We start from the raw sequence: 22,590 nt of genomic DNA on the forward strand, positions 1-22,590 counted from the left end.
GTGTGCTGAACATTTTTATGGGTTTTGATAAATATATAATGGCATGTACCCACCACTGCAGTATCATATAGTTTACTGTTTCCCTGTGCTCCACCTATTTATTCATCCTTCCTCCAGCCCCCAAATCCATGGCTACCATTGCCTCTGTAGTTTTGCCTTTTCTGGAATGTTGTATAGGTGCAACCAGACAATAGGCAGCCTTTCTGATTGACTCCCACAGCTACAAGTACAGGTTACCACCATCTTTGGGAGTTGTAGCATTTTGAAAGATGTGGGCCCCACACATTTGAAAGTCCTAAAAACAATGTTAAGGGTGACAACCGGTATTTTTATAATGGCAAAGGAAAAAAACAAACATCAGACTGTAGGACAGGTGATAAAGTAGTGGTGGGTGGTGAAATGCCTGTTTGTTTCTACTGAGAAAGCATCCACTATGGAGCTGAAGCCAATTCAGCCACGTGGTTTCCCGGTAATCACAGATTTAAGACATACTGCTTGGAGCAGCAGGAAGGAGTTTAGCAAAAATGATAGGAAAACTAGGACAGTGGGTCCTCTCAGGGAGGAGTGGGATAGTAGACCCCTTCTCTCCTCCTGTCAGTATCAGGCAAGTTCCTAACGTCCTGCCCAGGTCCAACTCTTGACTTTGACTGAGCCGGAGTCATCAGACTTTCAAGGCTCACTGCTCAGTCTCACCCTATGGAGCAGAGAGTTGTACTATTATGACGGGCTAAAGATTCGAGGTCATTTTGCCCTGCACTGCCAGTTTTAATTGAACTTGTTCGTACAGATTTTATGGTTAAAAGGCTTTTGTTTCTAATTATCTGAGTCTTGATATTTGTGTGTTAGGTAGTAGTTAGTAACGAACAGTGGAAATGCAATCCAATAATTCAGGAGGATCGTGAATTCCCTTTAATGAACAATCAAGTAACAGAGAAACAACAGGCATGTTAACTCTGAGAATAAACAGGTGAAAATAAAAGCTAATTCCCGACAGAGTCTGGGTTTCTCAATATGTATCAACAGGGAAATTTCCCTAGGAGTGCAGGCAATAATAAAGTTTGCCCTGTCATTGACCCTAACACCCACTTTGACAGGATCGCCTTGAAGAAGAGCCCCTTTACTGGGATGGTCCTCAGGACAACGCTGCGAACCGACGAGGGTCAAAAGCTGCCCCTGCAGGACGTGAAGGAGGAGTAAATCGTCTGGTTGGCCAGACTGAAGGTGGAACCTCGGTCCCCCGCAAACCTCAGTGACCAGGCCCGGAGGAGCACCGTTTCTCTGCTGTCCTCTGCTGGGAGCCGACCTTCTCTCGCAGACTGTTCTCTTGAACCTTACTTTACTTTCACTGGCAACAAAGCCTCCGGCTGGATTTCCATGTGAGGCTTTAAGTTTTCTTCGGCGGACAAGGGGCACAAGAACCAGGGCTGGGCGTCAGCTCCCCGCTCGCGCGGCCGCCGGGAGGGTCACGAAGGCGCCCGTCCCGGGAGACGTGCGCCCCTGCGGCGCTCCGGGCCTGCGTCGCTTCCGCAGGTGTCTGACCACCCAGACTGCGCTGAGCGCAAACTGCTTCTAGAAGAAAGCGTGCGGCTAGCGCAGCGGGCAGACTACAGAACTGCCCCCACCGCTCACGGGTTACCGGTCAGTTTCAAAATTACGAAGAAAATCGGCAGGCCTATCAGCCCTGGGAGCGTGCCCGCCGCAGAACGGGCTCCGGCCGCGGGCTCACGCCACTGCCGCCGACGCACGCCGGAAGTCCCTCGCCTCGCGGCCGGCCGTGGGCACGCGTCATGACGTCACTGGGAAGCGTTGGAGGCGCGCCCTCGCGGCGTCTGCTGGGAGTTGTGGTCCTCCCTCGGTGGGTAGATCCAGCCTCCCGGGACAAGGCCGGAAGTGGCTGTTCAAGCCTAGAGGCGTGTAAAAGGTTGGCGTTCGGAAGTCCAGCGACGGGGGTGCCCTTCGTGAGGTCGGGTGACCGTCCCGGCGCTTCCAGAGCCAGGACCGCGGCGTGAGGCTCGCGGAGGGGAGGGCGGTGGCCTGGCGTCACCATGGTAACCGCCAGCCCTGCGGGCGCGTGACGTCACCCCTTGGCTGGCCGTGACGCGTCTCGGCTGGAGGAAGCCGGGGAGTCGGAGAAGGGGGCGCGCCTCGCCGGGCTGGCGCGGGTGGGCCCGCCCCGCTCTTCGCACGCTTTGTTCTTTTGTTCTGGTCTGCTGCGAAGTCGGGCCGCCCCAGCCGTAGCTCTGCAACAGGTGTGTCTTGGGCTCCCGCACCCACGGGGCGCCGCCAGGGAGAGGGAGCCGCCGCGGGCGACCTGGCCCGGAGCGGCTGCGCCTCCAGAGCGCCGCACCCGAGGCGCTCCGCGCAGTCCGTCGGCGCTGGGTCCTGGTACAGGGCCTCCGCGCCGCTGGAGGCTCAGGTGCGCCTGTGACGTGCCGCTGACTGCGTCCGGAGTCCGCCGGGCAGCCGGCCCTGGCGCCGGGGCTCGACTGCGCACGCACGGGCACTTCAGAGCCCCGCGTCACGCGGTAGCTGCAGGGGCGCGGCCCGGGAGCCCGGAGCCCGGAGCCCGGGCCCGAGGACGTGATGAGCTCCAGGGCCCGCGAGGGAGTGCGGACCCCGCGCAGCAGCCGCACCCCGCACTAGTACTAGCGGGGCTGGGGGCGCGCGTTCGAGGAGTGGACCGGGTGGCGTTCAGGGGAGGCGAGGGGCCGTCCCCTGGGCCTCCACGCGACCTCTGCCCAGTGAGAGAAGACCTCGCGGAGTGCGGGACTCAGTCCCGAAATGCTCGTGGCAGATGGCCGTCAGTCATGCTGCGAGGGCGGCTCCAAACTCGCCATTTTGGGTGCGACAACTCCTTGCTGGCTTTCTTTTTCAGTTCCTCGTGTTAGACTGGCGTGCCTGTCCGGTGGCTTCTGTGTTGGTCTTGACTCTTGGTCTCTAAAAGCCCCGGAGCTGCTCTTCCTTCTTTGGCAGGTGAATCCAGCTGTTGCAGACCCGCCCCCAGATCCCTCTCCTCTGCAGTCTGGCCTCGGGGCCTCGGGTCGGTCTGTGAGTCCGTCCAGGTTTCTCTGCATCTCCTTAAAGCGCAGTGCCTGAAACCGAACCTCGTTCTTGAGATGTGCTTTGAAAATACCTGGAAGTATGATGTAGTACTGTTTTTTATGTGGATTTAGTTGGACATCAGATTTTATTTATTTTTTTAAAACGTCAGTAATATTCTTTTTTGCAGAAACTGAATGAATTAGATTAACGCTGTTCTTATAACGGGATTGTTATCCTTAACATCAACATTGGCGTTTGTGATTGTTTTGATATTTTGGCGGGGGGCGGGGGTCGGTTGTTCCTGTCAGAATAATTACAAAACTTAATTTGGTTATTCAGTGTTTTAATTGTCCTTTCGAACTTTATGTCATTACAAATCTTCTATTTCTTCCTGTATGTTATTGAACAGATCAAGGTAAGGGGAAGCCCTGTAACAGGGCACTGTAGACGTCCTCTGCATTGTCATTGTCTTTACAGTCTTTCAGTATGACTGTGTGGACAGGTTTAGTGATTGTCATTCAGCCCTTTTTCTTGCATTGTTAAGAATAACATCATTAAAAGTCTCAACATTATTTATATTGTTGATGTAGGTTTGAACTGAACTTTATATTTGTCCTCATTTTTTTACCCCTTATATCTTTTTATAATGTTCTTTTAAATTCTAAGATCCTCAGAATTGAATGGGCCAAAATGGTTTCATTAAGACTTTTTTTTCCTTCTTTTTGAGACTTTTCATAATTGCATAATTAGAATCATCTTTTCTGAGCCTCTGTGCCTTTTGATCTCTTGCTTGCATCCTCACCTAGTATTTACTTTAACCCAGGCACACAACTGGCTTCTGTAACTGTTATAGGTGTTGCTTATTTGGTTGCTGTTACTTGCAATCATAAGTTGTTCTACCTGAGACATTTTTCATGATCCTGATTTTCCCAGAGTTTTGGGTAACCAATTATCAGTGTACAGCATTTTCTTTCACTGATAAAAACTACAAGATAACATCTTCATTTTTACTGAAGAGTTCTGTTTTTAAAAGTTTTTTCATTTATTGAAAGTTAAGTTGAGATAAATTCCCTTTATTGTTTCTTGGGGCATGACACCATTAAGATAAATCAGGAATCTCTTGACTGGCAGACGTTTCATTTTCACAGAGTGAAATTTGTATTCCTGTGCAGACAGATGAAGCTAGGGACCATCCTGGCTCTCCTCCGTTCTCCATCACCTCCACCTGCCTCAGCTGACTGTGATGTGGTGCTGCTTTTATTCTTTTTCCTTTTAATGTATCTATAGTTCCATGTTTCACACTGGGATTACTGCATTGGATAGTTATTTTTCCTGTTTCTATCAGATCAGTTTGAGTAAATTTTACCCAGCCCTCTTTAATCCACAGCTTGATTGCAAAACCTTCAATAGGCCAGAGGGATTTTTCTGTAATTTGAGTCTTGGGCCTGAAATCAGATGACACAGATCCCCTCATGGTGGTGTCCAAAGAAACTGTCTGTGCACCTTAATGGTACTTGCTAGATCCTCTGAAATGACTTGGGCCCTGTCTGTTTGAATATTCAGTGTTTTTGTTTTTCATGGTCCCCGATATCTTTATATTTAATCCCTTCTTTTTTTTTTTCCTTTTTTAAGTTCTGCGGTTTGAGGGTCTTAACTCCAGTTATAACTTGCATCCCAACAACCTTGGTGATACCTAAATAATTGTGCTTCTCTCCTTCTATTCAGAGTTAAATCTGCTTGACTTATTGCTACAATATCGTCCATTTGGGTCTGTAGTCATAAATAGTCTTTATTATTTGTTTAGTATTTACTTATTGGAGATGGTGTCTCACTGCATTGCCCAAAATGGCCATAAATTCCTGGGCTTTAGCCATCTTCCTGTCTCAGCCTCCCAATAGCTGGGACTACAGGCATGTGCCCCATACCCAGATTAAATAACCTTCTTGATTTTTACCTGTTTTATTTTTACCAACCTTCTTTTACAGCGTTATTAGTCTTTTATTTCATAATTCATATCTTTAATTTTAAATTTATAACCAGAACCATCTTCCTTAGCTTGTGTTTCTAAATAAATTAAAATTGAAAGGGGAGAAAATTCTTCTTGCCTGTGTCTTTAAGGAAACAGGTACATCTAATTTTGTTTTCCTCATCTTTATCTCTTCCTCAAGATAATTTTAAAAAGCATATTTGCCAGACGTTTGTCTCCACACTTTTGAAGATGTGGGAATCAAAGCTAGAGAAGAGTAGGGCTTATATAATTGTGCGTGATCAATTAATATTCATTAGTAGTTCTGAGAACCAGGCTTTGCTGACAACCTGAACTAGGAATAGATCTCCCCAAGAGCAAAGTTTGTTTTTGTTTTGTTTATTGAGATACAGGTTACATGTAGACAGTGTCAAATATACTAGTGTAACCTACACCCACATCAAGTCAGAAAATTTCCAATGCCTCAGTCTCTTGTTTCCCTGCCAGGGATTGATGCCCTCAGAGGCAACCACTATTCTAATTCCCTTTCCATAGATCATTTTTGTCTGCTTTTTAACTTAATGGAGGCATGCAGTATGCATTCTTCCATGTCTGGATTATTTTACTTGACATTGTTAATGAGTAGCTTTTTCCTATATATTTTGGAATAGTCTTTTATTGTATGAATACACCATGGTTTGTTCATCCATTTTCCTGTTGAAAGACATTTGGGCTGGGTGGTGGTGCACACCTGTAATGCCAGTGACTGGAGAGGCAGAGCTTCAGGAGGATTGCAAGTTCACAGCCAGCCTGGGCAACTTATCAGACTGTCTGTCTCCAGAAAGAGATAAAGGGGTGGGGGTGCATCTGGTAGAGTGCCCCAGGTTCCATCCCCAGTCCTGCAAAAAACAAAAAAGTGGGGAAAAAAGGGGAGGGGCATTTGGGTTTTTTTTCCAGTTTGAGGATATTAAGAGTAAACCTGCCATGAATATTCTTATGCAAATCTTTTTTTTAATTGATTCTTAGTTATAAATGACAGTAGAATCCATTTTACGAAATTTTACAAGCATGGACTGTAGTTTATTCTAATTAGGACCCCATTGTGGTGGGCACGATGGTGGAATTCACTTAGGTATTTCTAATGTGTACATAGGAAAATCTGTTAGGTTTTTTCTACTGTCTTTCTTATTCCTAGCCCCCTTCTTACACAAATCTTTACAGGGACACAGGCCCTCTAGCTGTATGCATAAGTGTGGAATGAAAGCATCATGGAGTGAACGTACGTTTACCTTTAGTATGCACTACCAGTTCTCCTAAGTGCATGGTCAGCTTACACCCTCATAACAATGTGCAAAAGTTCCAGTTGCCATAATTACTATTGACCAGGTCTCTTCAATTTCAGACATTCTAGTGGGTAGGCAGTATAAATTGTGTTACTGTGAGATTTAATTTGCATTAATGGCAAAATTTTCAAATGGCCTTTGAAGACTTTTGGAAAGTAATCTGAATATTATGTGTAGCAAAGAAAAGGAGCAAAAATATTTTGCCTCCCTTAATGAAGAACATAGAGATGTATGATCCATATTACTAATTAAATATCTAGGGACAAAACTGTATCTAAAGTAACGGCTTAACTCTATAGAGCTTACTGAGGAGGGTGCCAGCACCCCAGTTAATAGTTATCTTGCATCTTTTTTTTTTTATTCTGAAATATAAAGGAAATGGCATAGTTTTGGCTATTTCCAAATAGAAAAGTAGGTGGATTTTGTGGTTTGCTGGGAGCAGCTAATGTACATAGAATTCATCATGGCTTTTTCTTCCTCCCCTAGGTATGTCTTCTCCAGACGACCCCCTTCGAAATGGGGAATGGACCCTACTCCCATCAGCCAGTTTTCGGGTAAGTTGGGATTTTCTGAAGTACTGTTTCATTTCTCAGAGTAGGATTGTGTTTTTTGCTGTGGAGTATATTTATCCAAAAGCCAATGTTGCAATTTATTCTGAACTTTCATTTGTCCAGTGACTCATTGCCGTCTCTGCTTCCCCAGCTTTGACTAATCCATTCACCACTTACTCTTGCTTAGTACCTTGCAGTGCTCCGGGGATGGTAGAGCACACGTGATTCTTTACTTGGATCAGCCAAAATGACTGCTAAAAACCAAAACAGCTAAATATGGAAAAGGTGAATGAGTACCGTGGAAATTGGAGAATGAGGAAGCTTATGTGATCTGGAGGGTATTTCCAGAGTTTCATGGGGGATCTGGGATTTGGGCTGCCTCTCAAAGGAAGGGTGAAACTTGGATATTTGAACAAATAAGGTGCAAGGGATGGATTCTAGGTATGCAGAAGGAGATTATATGCAGAGATTCACAAGGAAGCAGTAGCAAGGGTTACACAGGATTCAGAGAAATCTGGAGATGTTTTTGCTGTGTTAAACAAATGTTGAAGGAGATCAGATTGCGAAAGGCCTTGAGCACCTGGATGAGAGGCTGAAGGCTTTATCCTTTAGGCCATTTGTGAACCTTTACTAGTTTCTAATGGAGGAAAGGTGCCTGCTGAAGTTTTTAGCAGAAACAGTTGCTTGAGAACTTGGACAGGTAATAGTTGCTGCACCAACCATAGTCACCTGTCAGCCCCCTTGATCGGGTTCTGTCTTAGTCTTTTCCCCCTGCTTCCTTCCTGTCCCACAACGTAATCTTCTTTCCAAAGAAGTGGTCCCAGTTCTTCCCACTTTCAGTTTAAGCATTTTTAGTATCACTGTATTTTTTACTGAGGTATACTATGACAAAAAGTACGTAGAGTCATCCCTTAGTGTCCTCACAGATACCAACATCCATGGATGCTCCAGTTCCTTATATGAAAGGGTATGTTGCACACAACCTATGCATGTCCTCCTGAATACTTATTTGTAGTTTACTCGTAATGTCAAATACAATGTGCAGTGTAAGTAAACAGTTGTTATTATATGTTATTTATGGAATAATGACAAGAAAAAAGTCTGTGCCTGTTCAGATAAGTCTGTACTCCTTCAGACATAATCCATAGCCAGCTGAATCTGCAGATGCAGAGCCCACAAATGAGCAGGGCGAACATGTATTTGATAAGTTTGTACCCAGGTACATACTCATACAGAAACTGTATTTTGAATAATTGTATTTTTTTTTTTTTTTTAGTTTATTGAGATTTGTTTTTTGTTTTATTTTTTATTTTTGCTTTTTTGGCCAAGTATAATGGTTCATTCTGGTAAATGATTAGCACTAGAGAAGAATGTATATTTTTCTGCTGTTGTGTGAAGTGTTCAATAGATACATTAGTTTGCTGCTACTGTACTTAATTACCACATGCTGTGTTATTATAGATGTTACTTTAGGTATGCATATTTGACTTACCACCTTTTACCTCGAAGTGATGAACCATTTCATGCATAGTGTACTTTGATCCCCCATTTTTACACTATTTTTGCTTTGTATTTTACTTGTGCATATATTAAAAATCTTATAATACTTTGTTATTTTCATTTAGGCAGCTAATTATCTTTGAAAGAGGTTTAAATAATAAGAAAAAAAATCCCCATATATTTAGCTACCATTTCTGGTGTTCTTGATTTCTTCATGGTTCACAGTTGAAGGTGATTTTGATCCTAGGGAACATTTGGAAATGTTAGAACACATTTTTAGTTGTCTAACTTGATGAGGAGTACTACCAGTGTCTAGGGTGTACAGTGCTACAGGCAGGTAGCCATGCTGCCTAGAGTACACAGGACAGCCCTCCTCCATTATTTAAGAGAGTCATCCAGTTATCAGCAGCTGAGGCTGAGAAATCTTGCTGTAGGATCTGTGTTTTATCTGGTATTATTTTCCTTCTGATGAGGACTTCCTTAACATTCCTTGTAGTGTATGAATCCATTCAGATTTTTATGTCTGAAATAGTATTTCCCTTTGTTTTTGAACTCTAATTTGGCAGACTTTTTTTTTCAGTACATGATAGTGTTCCACTGTCTTCTTGCTTCCATTGTTTCCAAGAAAAAAAAGATGTAATTTTATATTTGTTCCTTCATAAGTATTTTTTCCTTTGTTTGCTTTATTCTATCTCTGAATTTTCTTTTGGTGGAGTTTTCTTTATGTTTCTTATGCCAGCAGTTCATTGAATTTTTTGGATATGTGGGTTTATAATTTTCATCAATTTTGGAATATAATTAGCTTTTATTTCTTTGTCTTTTAAGCATACCTTTAATTTCTCCATCCACTCTTGTTGTCCAGGGATTCCAGTTACAAATTTATTGGACTACTTGAAATTGTTCCGGAACTTCCCTGTACTTTTTCTTTTTAAATTCCTTTTTTTTCTATCTGTTTCATCATGTATAATTTCTACTTTTATGTCACTGAGGTTACTAATCATCTCTTCTTCAGTTCCTAATCAGTTAATATTATCAAGTGTATTTTTTATCTCAGAACATTCTTACTTTTGGATCTGTAAGTTCTGGGTGGTATTGTTCTTAATGTCTTCCATATCTCTTCCTAACTTTTTGAAGATGGAATACAGTCCTTTTGCAGGGGAGGGGGCGGGGGGGTGAGTAACTAAAGATTGAACTCGGGCACTCAACCACTGAGCCACATCCCCAGCCCTTTTCTGTATTTTTTATTTAGAGACAGGGTCTCACTGAGTAACTTAGCACCTCGCTGTTGCTGAGGCTGGCTTTAAACCCGTGATCCTCTGCCTCAGCCCCCCAAGTTGCTGGGATTACAGGCGTGCTGGAATACAGTCTCAATAACTTTAATATTCTTGTCTGATATTTTTCGCTTCTAGACAGTTCTGGGTTGGTGTCCATTGATTGATGTTTCCCCCTATGTATGACTTGTATTTTTCCACTTCTCTATATACTTGGTAATTTTCTATTGCATGTAACACACTGGATTCTACATATTTTTATGTTTCTTTTTTAAAATTTTTCTTTTAGGTACCAGGAGTGAATGGGTTCTTAACACTGAGCCACATCTCGAAGCCCATCCTCCTTCCCCACCTTTTTTATTTGGAGATAGGGTTGCTTAGGAAGCAAACAAAGTGAGCCCTGTGCATGCTCCATCCAGCTCACTGCTTGATAGTTCCCAAGTTGTGGGGAGGGAGGGGAACCCTGGAGGAGCCTTGATGCCCTGGGATGATGCTCCTCTCTGGTTGTCATGCATGCACGCTGAGTTTCTGAGGCTGACTTTGAACTTGCGATCTGAGTGGCGCAGGTGTGTGCCACTGCCCCCAGCTCCTATGGTGTGTTCTTGATCCTTATTCCAGGATACAATTCAGTTACTGGAAACAGTGTTTGCTTTTCAGCCTATTTACACAATTCTTAGGTAAGTCGGGAGTAGCAGTTAGTCTAAGTCCATTTGTCTGTTTATTCCCCCTACTAAGGCAGGACTGTTCTGAGAATTCTATCCAGTGCTGCATAAATTATGAAGTTTCCAGGTTGACTGATGGGAACAGACTGTTTTCAGCCCTTTGAGGTCTCTGAAGCCCTTTTGGGTGACTCGTTGGCCTTTGGTTATCTCACCACACCCTGGCACTGATTGTGCTTTGCGAGGCACTCATAAAGAGCTCTCATTGCTCCCCCCGCCCCAGCAGTCTGTCCTGTGAACTCTAGTCACCTCAAGTCACAGAGCTGCCTCTTCATCCCAGGGCATCAAGGCTCCTCCAGGGTTCCCCTCCCTCCCCACAACTTGGGAACTATCAAGCAGTGAGCTAGATGGAGCATCCACAGGACTCACTTTGTTTGCTTCCCAACCACTGAGCTTCATTACCTGAGGTTCTAGATGTTGGAACTTGTTTCATTTTGTCTGGAATTTTTGGTATTTCATGCAGGAGGGTAAATCCAACTCCTGTTAATGCCATTTGGCCATGGCTTAATCCTACTGACATTGATTTTTGGACAGTAAGCTTATTAGGGTTGATCCAGTATAACCTCTCTATAGGACTACATTTCCAGGACCTGTGGACAGTTTGGTTCAGCGATCCTCAGGAGCAGATCGTGACTCGGCTGTAATACTCTGAGAGTCTTACAGCCAACAGGGCCAGAAGGAAGGGCATTCATAAGCAGAGTCCAGAAGTCTGGTCACAGGCTCCTCTCTGGTTTTCATGCATGCACCTTCTCACTGTGATCACAGACATGAGAAGCATCTACCCAGGCAAGTCTTCTTGAGCCTTGGAGTTCAGAGCTTTTAAATGTAGCTGCCAGATGGTCAGTGTGGCACAGGCCCCACACTAGACACTGGGTCCATAACAGATGGTTCCTGTTTACTTTCAGCAGTGGAGACAGTCAGGCACATCTGCCCAGTGCTTCACACCCCTAGAATGACATCAGCAGTCAGTGCTGTGTGAGCATTCCAAGTTTTAGTTTTAGAGCTTGTTCAAGGGTCATCATCATGGAGCCAGGTTTCCTTGGATGTACCAGGGACCAAGCCCAACAGACCTGCTGCTTCAACTCCTCCGTTGCAGTCTGGACTTGCCCTGTTCCTACAGCATGCTGGGATTTTTCATGGGCGCCCATCATGCGCATCTCTTAATATTACATTACTTGCCCATGGAAATCATATTTATATCCGATATTTGGAGCTCCTTCCTTCCAGTGGATTCCCTCCTTCAATAGTTAAGATCCCAGCACTGTAAAAACAAGAAATATAGCAGATGTCTGCATAAAGTATTTTAGAATAGATGTAGCTTGTATTCTTTAGCCACCCTTCCTATTAATGGAAATGTTACTTTGATTTTTCTTCCCTCCAAGCCCTCCAGCACTTAGACTCTTTGCACCTTGGGGCATGTCTCCTGTAAGCAGTAAGCCGGAATTGAATGGCATATGCACTTAAAAATTCTGATAAGTCCTGCCAGCTGCCCCTCAGCTGGAGTGCGTTCAGATTCTGTTCCCGCCACAGGACAAGAGCTGCTGCAGCATGTGCCTGTCTTACCCCTTCTGGTTTCAGAGTCGTGGTATGGAGCTTCTTTTCACAATTTGTTACCAACTTCCTGCTGGACATTTTGGCACGTGCTTGTAAATGCAGCTACTTCAGAGTCTGATGTGGGAGGATATTTAAGCGCACAAGTTTGAGAGCAGCCTGGGCAACATATTGAGATCCCCGTCCCAAAACACTCAAAAAATTCTTTGTGTGACTTGCCTGTTTGTGTTATTGATCCTTTTTGTTGTAGTGGGTTGCTAATTATTTGTAGGAACTTAGAAGATTATCTTTTGTTTATGGTGCTTTTTTAGAAGTTTTGTGGGTGTGTGCACACATGCACTGGAGTTGGAACCCAGGCAAGCAGTTTACCACAGAGCTGCACCCCTGGCCCCTATAGATTTTTGTGTAGTTATAGCTGTTAATCTGTTTGTCTTATGATTTTTACCTTTCAAATTTCAAGCTTATATGCTATTTTTCCTTTTACTTTACTATTTTACCTTTAAAATTTCATCATTAAGCTAGCAGGAATTTTTTTTGTGTGTGTTGTAAAGTGAGGATCTTAACTGAACTTTTTTGGCAAGTAGGCCTTTTTGTTTGTTGTTGTGGTTCTGGGAATTGAACCTCGGGCCTTACGCCTGCCAGGTGAGCATTCTGCTACTGAGCCACATTCCCAACCCACAAGAAGGCATTTGTCATGACACAGCTTGATGACTAATCCATCATACCTTAACTAATTTGAAAGTTGCTTAAGTCCATTAAACTCTGAAGCATGGGTCTGTTTCTGGACCCTCTATTTTGTTTTTGTTATAGGTACTAAAAAATACTGTTGATGACAGTTACACTGTTAATACATGATATGAACAGAGAGAGGATGGTAATGATGATGAACACCAGCAACACTCCATATTGATGGAGCGCTTCTTTCATGCCAGACCCTAAATTAAGCATTTCACATGGAACACTACTTTTTTTTTTTTTTTTAGTTGTTCATACATGGACACATAACTTTAATTAATTAATTAATTTTTAATGTACTGAGAATTGAACCCAGTGCCTCACATGTGCTAGGCAAGCACTACCACAAAGCTACAATGGCAGCCCTGGAACACTTCTTATTTAATCCTGTGGGCAAAGTACTGCTTTTGTGTGTTTTTCAGAGGAAGACCTGTCAATATGGTTGTTTGGATAGTGTATAGGCAGCCTTACTTCTTTTAGCACTGCTAACTTGACCTTCTCCTACAGCTAAGCAGAAATGTCTGTTTCAGGAATTGGTGACCTTCAAGGATGTGGTAGTGGACTTTACCCAAGAAGAATGGAAACAGCTGGACCCTATACAGAGAGATTTGTTCAGGGATGTGACGCTGGAAAATTATACACATCTGGTCTCCATAGGTAAGTATGACCCCCTGAGTTAAGATTGGGCTGTGAAGGAGGAGGGCTCTCTCTTCACTTTTCCTTTAGGTTCAGGAGCCAACAGTATCTAGAGTTTGAGTTTTTGAGGTAGTTTCTACTTCTTTTTTTTAATGTTTATTTTTTAGTTGTACACAATGCCTTTACTTTGTTTATTTATTTTTATGTGGTGCTGAGGATTGAACCCAGGGCCTCACATGTGCTAGACAAGCACTGTACCACTGAGCCACAACCCCAGCCCAGTTTCTACTTCTTAATAAGCAGAGGGACAAACTTGAATCCCATCCATGTTTAGGAACAGGTAACACTGAAGCTTGATACACTATTTTTTCCCGTCAGATTTGTCCCACATACCAGTTTCTCTAAACCAGAGTGATGAGACTGAAACTGAATTCTGATATGGTTTTCTTCCCTAACTGCAGACAGATTCTTTTATTTATTTATTTTTATTCCCCTTGGCAGGACTCCAAGTTTCCAAACCTGATGTGATTTCCCAGCTAGAGCAAGGGACAGAGCCATGGACTGTGGAACCATTGTGTCCCCTTGGAGGTGAGTAATGGGTGCTGGCAGATGAATGTCACTAGCTCCAGCTGCCAGCCCAGCAAGGGAAGGTTTCATGCCCGAGCTGTCAATGTGTATGCTTCTCTGTAAAGTATGTCCTGTAAAGAAAGAAAAATTATCTATCCTGCCTAGTCTTATATTCTGTCATGCAACTGTCATAATTTATATCCTATTTTTGCATTCCTTCTAGAGGATCGGTCATTCCTGCCTAGTCCTAAAGCCAGGATCTCTGTCTACACTCTGGGTTCCCTTTCCTGCTTCCTTTGGGACCTTGATCTCATAATTTTCCATTTATTTTTTATTGCCCCATTTTTTGTTTTGGATCTACAGGTTCTATCCCTGTTAACCATCAAACAGAAACAGTCTATATTTCCAAATACGATTACTCAACACTATTCATCTGTTTGCCTACCATCCTCTCTCTCTTTTCTTTCCAAACCTAGCTCACCAAAAGTGGTCTCTGTAGCAGCAACCTGCATCCCTTCACTTTCTGCATCTCATGCAGACCTTCTGATTCTGTCACTTTTCCAGACTTATTTTGAAGCTGCAAGTGGCCTTCTTCTAAATCATCTTCTAAATCATCATCTAAACTGCACAGAGAAACCTTTTCTAGGACCGGTCCTGGGGAAGGAATAACTAGTCTCTCTAGGCGAGGAATATATCCCTAGAGTTAATGGGGTGCAGTTGGAAATTCTCTTTTATAGCGGGAATAAAAATGTGAGTCATGGGGCTAGGGTTGTGGCTCAGTGTAGAGCACTTTCCTAGCATAAGTGAGGCACTGGGTTCGATCCCCGGCACCACATAAAAAGAATAAACAAATAAAGGTATTATGTCCATCTACGACTAAAAAAAAAAAAAGTGAGTCATATGTAATTTGGAAATGCTAGATTGGCTAAAATTATAACAAGTTTTTTACTTGAGTACCATGCAGAGATTGTTTTAAATAGGCAATTAAGTATTATAAATCCCATGGTTGATATATGAGGTGTCCCCCAAAAGCTCATGTATGAGATAATGCAAGATGTTTCACAGGTGAAATGATTGGGTTATGAGACTCCTAACCCAGTAAATGGGTTAATCCACTGATATGGATTAACTGGAGGAAGTAGGTCACTGGAGGCAGGACTTCGTGTTTATATTTGATGAAGTGAGCTCGCTCTGCTTCCTGGTATCATACTCTGAGCTGCTTTCCTCTGCCATGTTCTTCCATCATGATGTTCTGTCTCACCTTGGGCCCAGAGCTTTGGAGTCGACCAACCATGGACTGAACCTTTTAAACTGTGAGCCAAAATAAATTTTCTATTCTCTGCATTATTCTCCTCAGGTCTTTTGGTCACAGTGCCAAAAAATCTGACTAAAATAATACGTTTCCAAAAGGTTCACAGACTATAACTTTTTCTTTCTCCCTTTTCCTCTCCATCTCCCTGCTTTCTCTCCCCGTTTGTCTAACTATGAAGATGATTTCTTGGAATATAATCCAGAAAATTGGTTTTTATAAGAGCTTATTAATTGATGCTTACAGTTTATTAACTTTGGTAAAAAACAAATTGTGAAGTTGTATTACAAATTAAAAATGAAGTTTCAGAAAGTCCTGACTTGTCCAGAGAGAAAACAATTTTAAAACATTTAAATGTGTATTCAAAAACCTCGGGCATTTTTTTAAAAAAATGCAGTAGTCATAAAAGAAGTTCATTTAGGTAAAAATATAAAACCCCCATGTTGCATAGGTGAAATATAGGTAGTTACGGTTATCTGATCAGTGGACAGAAAGCAAATGTTTGAGGTATTTAGCTTTTTTTGGTTACTTTTTATTGCTGGAATTTGACCCTAATAATGGTAGTCGTAGGAAACCAGCCTCCAGCCTTGCTTTCTTCACTGTTTGGAATAGATTTATCTTTGGTGTAGGATAGCTGCTTGTGTTTATAAAGATAACTCCAGCTCTACAGACATCTGAACAGGTAATTGGAATGGAGACAGTACCTGCATTGAGGTGCCCTGGGCCTGCCTCCTTCATCTCTTCATCCTCTTTCTGTCTTCTTCTCTAGGCTATCTCGGTAGCCGCCTCTGCAGAATCAGCATCTAAAATCCTGATGTGTCTGCTTTGCCAGTCGGCCTTGTTCTGCATCCTGGTTTTCAGCACCCTCTCTGGTCAGTGCCTGGAGAAGAGGAATACAGTAAAATGATTTGGAACTGCTTTCTGAGTAGGGTGCTGGTGTTCAGCATGGTCTTCTGGAACCTTCTCCAGAGAAGTTTTTTTATTGTTGTTGTTGTTTTGTGGTGCTGGGGATTGAACCCAGGGCCTTGTGCATGCAAGGCCAGGACTCCACCAGCCGAGCTGTACCCCAGCCCCGTGATCTAATCTCGTTGTCTTCAGCTGAGACACCAGTCGTTGTTGGTGACTGGCCACGTCCACACCCTTTTATTCCTCAGCAACACCCAACTCTGTGGTTTACATTATCCCTCAGTGCAGAACTTCTCGGACGTACTCCTTAAGGTCATCTGATGTATCAATGCATCTTCCTTGGTGTCCTTCCTGTTGATGGAGACATTCATTTAACTACTTGGCTGTGCCGAAGGCTGGCTGCACTGATCTTGTCTTTGTGGGGAAGTTCTACCACTATGAGGCTGCCTGCCTGCCTGCCTGCTGTGTCATGCCCATATCCCAGGGGTAGAAAGGATGGTAGGCTTCCTGGGGTCTTGCTTAGCTCATGCTTGCAGACTGTGGTGAGTGGGAAAGACTCAGGGCTCTCTGGAGTGTGCTGTTTACCTTCCTGTCCCAGGGGAACTGAAGAAATGCAACCTGAAAGAACTTGTTCATGGCAGAACCTTAAGTGTTGATCCCCTGCTTCTGTGGTCATCTCTCTAGTCTGGGAAAACACTCTGCTTTCTGATCATCCATTTCCTGGCCTTTTTGTTTCTTCGCTGTGCTTGCCCAAAAGCTGCTTTTCTTCTTTTTGCATATTTTACTCATCTCTTTACCCTCTGGGCCCTCAAGGATCGTCCCTACCTCTGCTCTTCTTTTACTTCCTTTCCTAGCCTGCAGTTGAACATCCTGCTCATCCTGTACCTTGTGGCGTCTTCCACCCTCACAGGCACGACCGTGGTCCAGACCTGTTTTCTCTCCACTTTCTCAGAGTGCCTAACTTGAACTTACTATCTTCCTCCCCTTAAATTGTTTCTAGACAGCTCTCCCATTTATAACACAATACAACCATTTCCTCCATGGTCCAGGCTAACAACCGTGGGGCCTAGCCCAGTCTTTCTGGTCTGCCCTGTCTTTAAATCAGTATTCTTGGACTTGTTGTATTGTTCATTAGCATGGAATCCTAGTTCTGGCTTCCCTTTCAGATTCAGGCCATTTATGCCTATCTTTAACCGTCTCCAGTCATTTTTTTAATTATCACCTTAAATGTAGTCTCCTCACTCTAAGAAATTATCTGTAAAGTTGAAGTAGGCTTTCTTTTGCCATATTCATAGGTTGTTTATTGTTCTTCTTAGCTCTTTCTTTCTCCCCAATAATAGGGTTATATTCTTATTTTTAGCTTCATTAGATCATTCCCACAATAGTAGTTCTTTTTTCTCAGTTCAGGGGAACACTCACATTTTATTTTATTTCAGAAGGGGACACAAGACCTGAAGATAGTGTTCCCCGCCCAGAACTGGGCATCTCTGAAGAAGAGCTGTCTTCAGAGATGATAGTGGGAACATACAGAAAGGAAGATATTTGGAGTTCCCATGTTTTGGAGTCTCAGGAATCTGGATGCAATATAGAGAGGCAGCAAGCAAACCAACAAACACCACCAAGTGAAGTAGAAGTGGTCAAAAAAATAGTACCCACCTGGGAGGGAGGCCCTGCCATGAACGAACTTGAAAAAGGCATCATTGTGAGTTCAAGCCTTTTAGCACAGCAGGAAATATCTCCAGGACAGGCTTCTGCTAAAGTAAGCATCAAACAGAATCCACACACAGTGAAAAAAGAGAAGTCCTGTAAGTGCAGTGAATGTGGTAAAGCTTTTAGTTATTGTTCTGCTCTTATCCGCCATCAGCGAACGCATACTGGAGAAAAGCCTTACAAGTGTAATGAGTGTGAAAAGGCCTTCAGCCGCAGTGAGAACCTTATAAACCATCAGAGAATCCACACTGGAGACAAGCCATACAAATGCCATCAGTGCGGAAAAGGCTTCATTGAGGGCCCGTCTCTGACTCAGCATCAAAGAATACACACCGGAGAAAAGCCCTATAAATGTGAGGAGTGTGGGAAGGCCTTTAGTCAGAGGACGCATCTTGTCCAGCATCAGAGGATCCACACGGGTGAGAAGCCTTACACTTGTAATGATTGTGGAAAAGCTTTTAGCCAGAGAGGTCATTTCATGGAACATCAGAAAATTCACACAGGAGAGAAGCCTTTCAAATGTGAGGAGTGTGATAAGACTTTCACCAGGAGCACACACCTCACTCAGCATCAGAAAATCCACACCGGAGAGAAAACCTACAAGTGTAATGAATGTGGCAAGGCCTTCAACGGGCCCTCGACCTTCATCCGTCACCACATGATTCACACGGGCGAGAAGCCCTATGAGTGCAACGAGTGTGGCAAGGCCTTCAGCCAGCACTCGAACCTCACCCAGCACCAGAAGACACACACCGGCGAGAAGCCCTACGACTGCGCAGAGTGCGGGAAGGCCTTCAGCTACTGGTCATCCCTCGCGCAACATCTCAAGATCCACACTGGGGAGAAGCCCTACAAGTGCAGTGAGTGCGGAAAGGCCTTCAGTTACTGCTCGTCCCTTACGCAGCACCGCAGAATCCACACCCGAGAAAAGCCCTTTGAGTGCAGCGAGTGTGGAAAGGCTTTCAGTTACCTCTCCAACCTCAATCAGCATCAGAAAACTCACACCCAGGAGAAAGCCTATGAGTGTAAGGAATGTGGGAAAGCCTTCATTCGGAGCTCATCTCTTGCCAAGCACGAAAGGATTCATACCGGGGAGAAACCCTATCAGTGTCACGAATGTGGGAAAACCTTCAGCTACGGCTCATCCCTCATCCAGCACAGGAAGATCCACACTGGAGAGAGACCGTACAAGTGTAACGAGTGTGGGAGAGCCTTCAACCAGAACATACACCTCACACAGCATAAGAGGATCCACACAGGAGTGAAGCCTTATGCGTGTCCCGCGTGTGGGAAGGCCTTTCGGCATTGCTCCTCTCTCGCACAGCACCAGAAGACTCACACAGAAGAAAAGCCCTACCAGTGCAATAAGTGTGAGAAGACGTTCAGCCAGAGCTCCCACCTGACTCAGCACCAGCGCATTCACACCGGAGAGAAGCCCTATAAATGCAGTGCATGTGACAAAGCCTTCAGCCGCAGCACTCACCTGACAGAACACCAGAACACGCATTCCGGAGAGAAGCCTTACAACTGCAGCGAGTGCAGGAAGACCTTCAGCCAGAGCACTTACCTGACTCAGCATCAGAGAATACATTCAGGGGAGAAGCCTTTTGGCTGTAGCGACTGTGGGAAAGCCTTCAGGTATCGTTCAGCTCTCACCAAGCACCAGAGACTGCACCCTGGCATCTGACTGACCTGGATGCATCGTGGGTGTAGGTGCTGCATGTGCTTGGGTTTGTACTTTTGTTACGTACTGAAGAATCAGTAGACAGAAACTACTCAAGCATTTGAACTTTTCACTACTGTGATAAGGGATGGAAAGTACACTGGCTGAACCCCTGTGGCAGTGGGAAGCTCAAGTGTTTTAAACTTTAGTTTCCTCTGTGAAATCAGAGTTTGGGAGTTGATGATTTTAGAGGCAGTTAGGAGTTTTATACTCAGTTTTGTATATTTACAGTATATTCTTAAATAGTTTGTGCATCAGGCTTTTGTGTGGTGCATCTAGAATGTGTATGTTCATGCATGTTTTGCCAGTAGAAGGAATTCGTGCTTCAGTCACGAGGGATCTGTTACTAATGCACTAAGTTGCTTAGGTTATTGGTTTCTAATAAAAAGAACTACAAAGGACCCTCAGTTCAGATGTATATGACAGCCTAACTCCACTTGCGTATTAAAACTTGGTAGTCAGGTGGGTGCTCTGCCCCTGTAGTCCCAGCTACCCAAGAGTCTGAGCCCAGGAGTTCAACACCAGATTGGACAACATAGTAGGATCCCATCTCAAAAAAACAAAAAGGTATTCTAGTTTATTTTTAATATTCTGGGAGTTTATTAAGGTCACATTGGTCTGCTTCTGCATCTCACAGCAGCATTACTTAAATCACATGATGTCTTAGTTTAGCTTGCTATAACAAATTATAGCCAGGTTTGGTGGCATATACCTGTAATCCCAGAGACTTGGGAGGCAGTAGGATTACAAGCTCGAGGACAGCCTCACCAACTTGGTGAGACCCTGTCTCAGAAAATAAACAAGGATGGGGATATTGCTTAGCAGTAGAGTACCCTGGGTTTAATCCCAGTTCCATAAAACAAACCAACAAAAATTCACCATCGAAGTTTATGGAGTCAGAAATCTGAGGTCCAGGCTCGAATGGACCTAGTATCTGCTGTCAGCCCACTTCTTGGTTGTAGATAGCTGTTTTCTTGGATGCTTACTTGGCAAAGAGCCAAGAAAGAGAAAGCAAGCTCTCTTTTTATAGGGTACCAGTCAAGTTCATGGGGGCTCCACCCTCAACCTAACACCTCCCCTCAGTGCCTCACACCAAGTACTGTCCCACTGGGGGTAAGCTGCCAATGTGTGCATTTGGACCGGACACTTCAGGAACGCCACACAATTCCATTGCCCAGGCCCCACCCCATAGACTGTAACCTACTTGGATTAGGATATGGGATCCAGCATCCAGGTTTTTTTTTATATTGTTTGCTTTTAACGTCTCATGTGTACCCTGGAAAGAGCAATTGGCTTAGATTTCAGTGCCCACTCCTTCAGTCAGGAGCTTCTGTGGCCGCTCCTGGAAGCCTCGTAGATTAGCTATCAGAGGTAAGGTCAGTTTGTTTCGTCACCATAGTGCAAAAACAAAATTATAACGGTCACTTCACATGTCTCTGGCTTCCTTACATCAGAAGCAGTTGACACCCTGGGGAGACATGGCCCATAATCTACATGACCACTCTGGCCCTGTTCAGGAAACACCTCTAGGTGCAGGCTAGTTTTTATCAGGCCAGGTCATTTAAGAGTAGTTGGTCATTTCTCAGCCTGAACTTGAACATGAAGAGCTCTTGAGAGCAGCAGGCAGCACAGAAATGGGTATTTCCAGAAAAGAAGAGGGGGTGAGGAGAACCAGTGCTGTTCTCTTTGCTTATGTAATTGTGCTCCCTCCTTGACTGAAGATGCCCGTGGAGGACAGATGGAAGTCGGAAGTGAAACAGTGCAGCCACTTAAGTACTGGACTTTTGTTTGTTGCAGTTTGAAGCAGCTATACAGGAATGTTTCTTGTTATTAGTTTCCCAAGTCTGTCTTCTTGCAGGAATCATAGTTATCCCATCACTTGGAGAGGGGGACACAGTCATCTTTGCCTGGCATCTGAGTAGCCCCCACAGTACAAAGAAATGCGGAGTCTACATACAGCCCCAGAGGAGATCTGGAAATGGACAAAATCAGTCTGCAGTGGAAGGATGGGTCACTTCAGTTCCCATATGAAAAAAGAATTCAGGTGGAAATTTCACTAAACCTGAAAAATGACAGTTTGTGGCATTTGATTTTATCTCATTACAGGTACTCTTGGATCAGACTCAGCGCCAAGAATGTGTGATCACCTCCTCTCTCAGTCACACTCCTACAGAAGTGACCTCTCAGGCCTCCCTCTGCTTGCTCGGGCTTTGTTTCCCCGTGTTTTAGAAGGTGCTAACTACTCCCAGGTGATGGAGGTTGTGAAGGGTAAGCAGCCAGGCCTCGGAAGTTAGCATCGTCCTGTTTCTGGGTCTCCTTCTTATGTATTTGGCATCTTTGCTGGCTGTCCCAGACCATGTCCCTAAGCAGTAGACCTGCAGTTGCTGCTGATCCAAGGATCTGTCCTTTATCACCCCAGATGCACCTCGGCTCCCTACTTCCCTTTTTTTATACCTTAACTCCAATTTAAGAACAGAACAAGGAAGGACTATCATTTCTGACTTTTTCCCCCTCCTCATTCTATAATTCTCTGTCATCTGTATCATACACATATAACACTAATATCAGTTCCTTAATATTTATCAACTGGGAGGGTAAGCAGAATTAAAATCTAGAGAATTATAGACACAGCTCACCATCTGTGTGGCCACTGACCCTGGATGGTGAGAGCTGTGACCTAGTCAGTCCATCCTCGTTGGAATGGACTGGTGGTGACCACAGGCAGGTGGGGCATGCCTGGAGGAGGTGGGTCACTGGGGACCTGCCCGGCATTTTCCCTGTGGCCCCTTCCTTCCTTCCCTGCTCCCTGAGCTGAGCAGCTTCCCTCTGATGGGCTCTTCCTCCATGATGTGCTGCCTCACCTTGTGCCCAGAGCAATGGAGTTGGCCATCTCTGGACTGAGACCTTTGAGCCCCAATAAATTTTTCTTTCTCTTAGTTGTTTTTTATTTTATTTTTCCACGTGTTTCAGTCACAGTGATGCAAAAGCTCACTAAAACAGATGCAAGCCTGGGGTTAAAACTTGTGACACAGTCTATGTGTGTGCTTGACTTTAGTAGACA

General features: G+C 44.2%; 1 protein-coding gene across 7 annotated transcripts; it reads left to right on the forward strand.

The window, feature by feature from the left end:
- The first annotated feature begins 870 nt into the window (after positions 1–870).
- Positions 871–22,588, forward strand: ZNF184 (zinc finger protein 184). Of its 7 annotated transcripts, none has more exons than XM_081295532.1 (7): positions 2,257–3,139; positions 6,230–6,287; positions 6,838–6,905; positions 13,209–13,335; positions 13,816–13,902; positions 17,533–19,536; positions 21,636–22,588. In XM_081295532.1, exons 2-6 carry the CDS (start codon positions 6,251–6,253, stop codon positions 19,491–19,493), a joined length of 2,280 nt encoding a protein of 759 aa, XP_081151658.1. In that variant the 5' UTR covers positions 2,257–3,139; positions 6,230–6,250; the 3' UTR covers positions 19,494–19,536; positions 21,636–22,588. The 7 variants fall into 7 exon arrangements, with proteins under 7 accessions (XP_081151662.1, XP_081151658.1, XP_081151659.1 ...); XM_081295533.1 differs by having other exon boundaries at positions 17,533–19,515; positions 21,636–22,587; XM_081295534.1 differs by having other exon boundaries at positions 17,533–19,444; positions 21,636–22,585.
- Positions 22,589–22,590: the final 2 nt, after the last annotated feature.

This window comes from Spermophilus citellus (assembly GCF_964194105.1).
Source record: "Spermophilus citellus genome assembly, chromosome: 5".
NCBI lineage: Eukaryota > Metazoa > Chordata > Mammalia > Rodentia > Sciuridae > Spermophilus > Spermophilus citellus.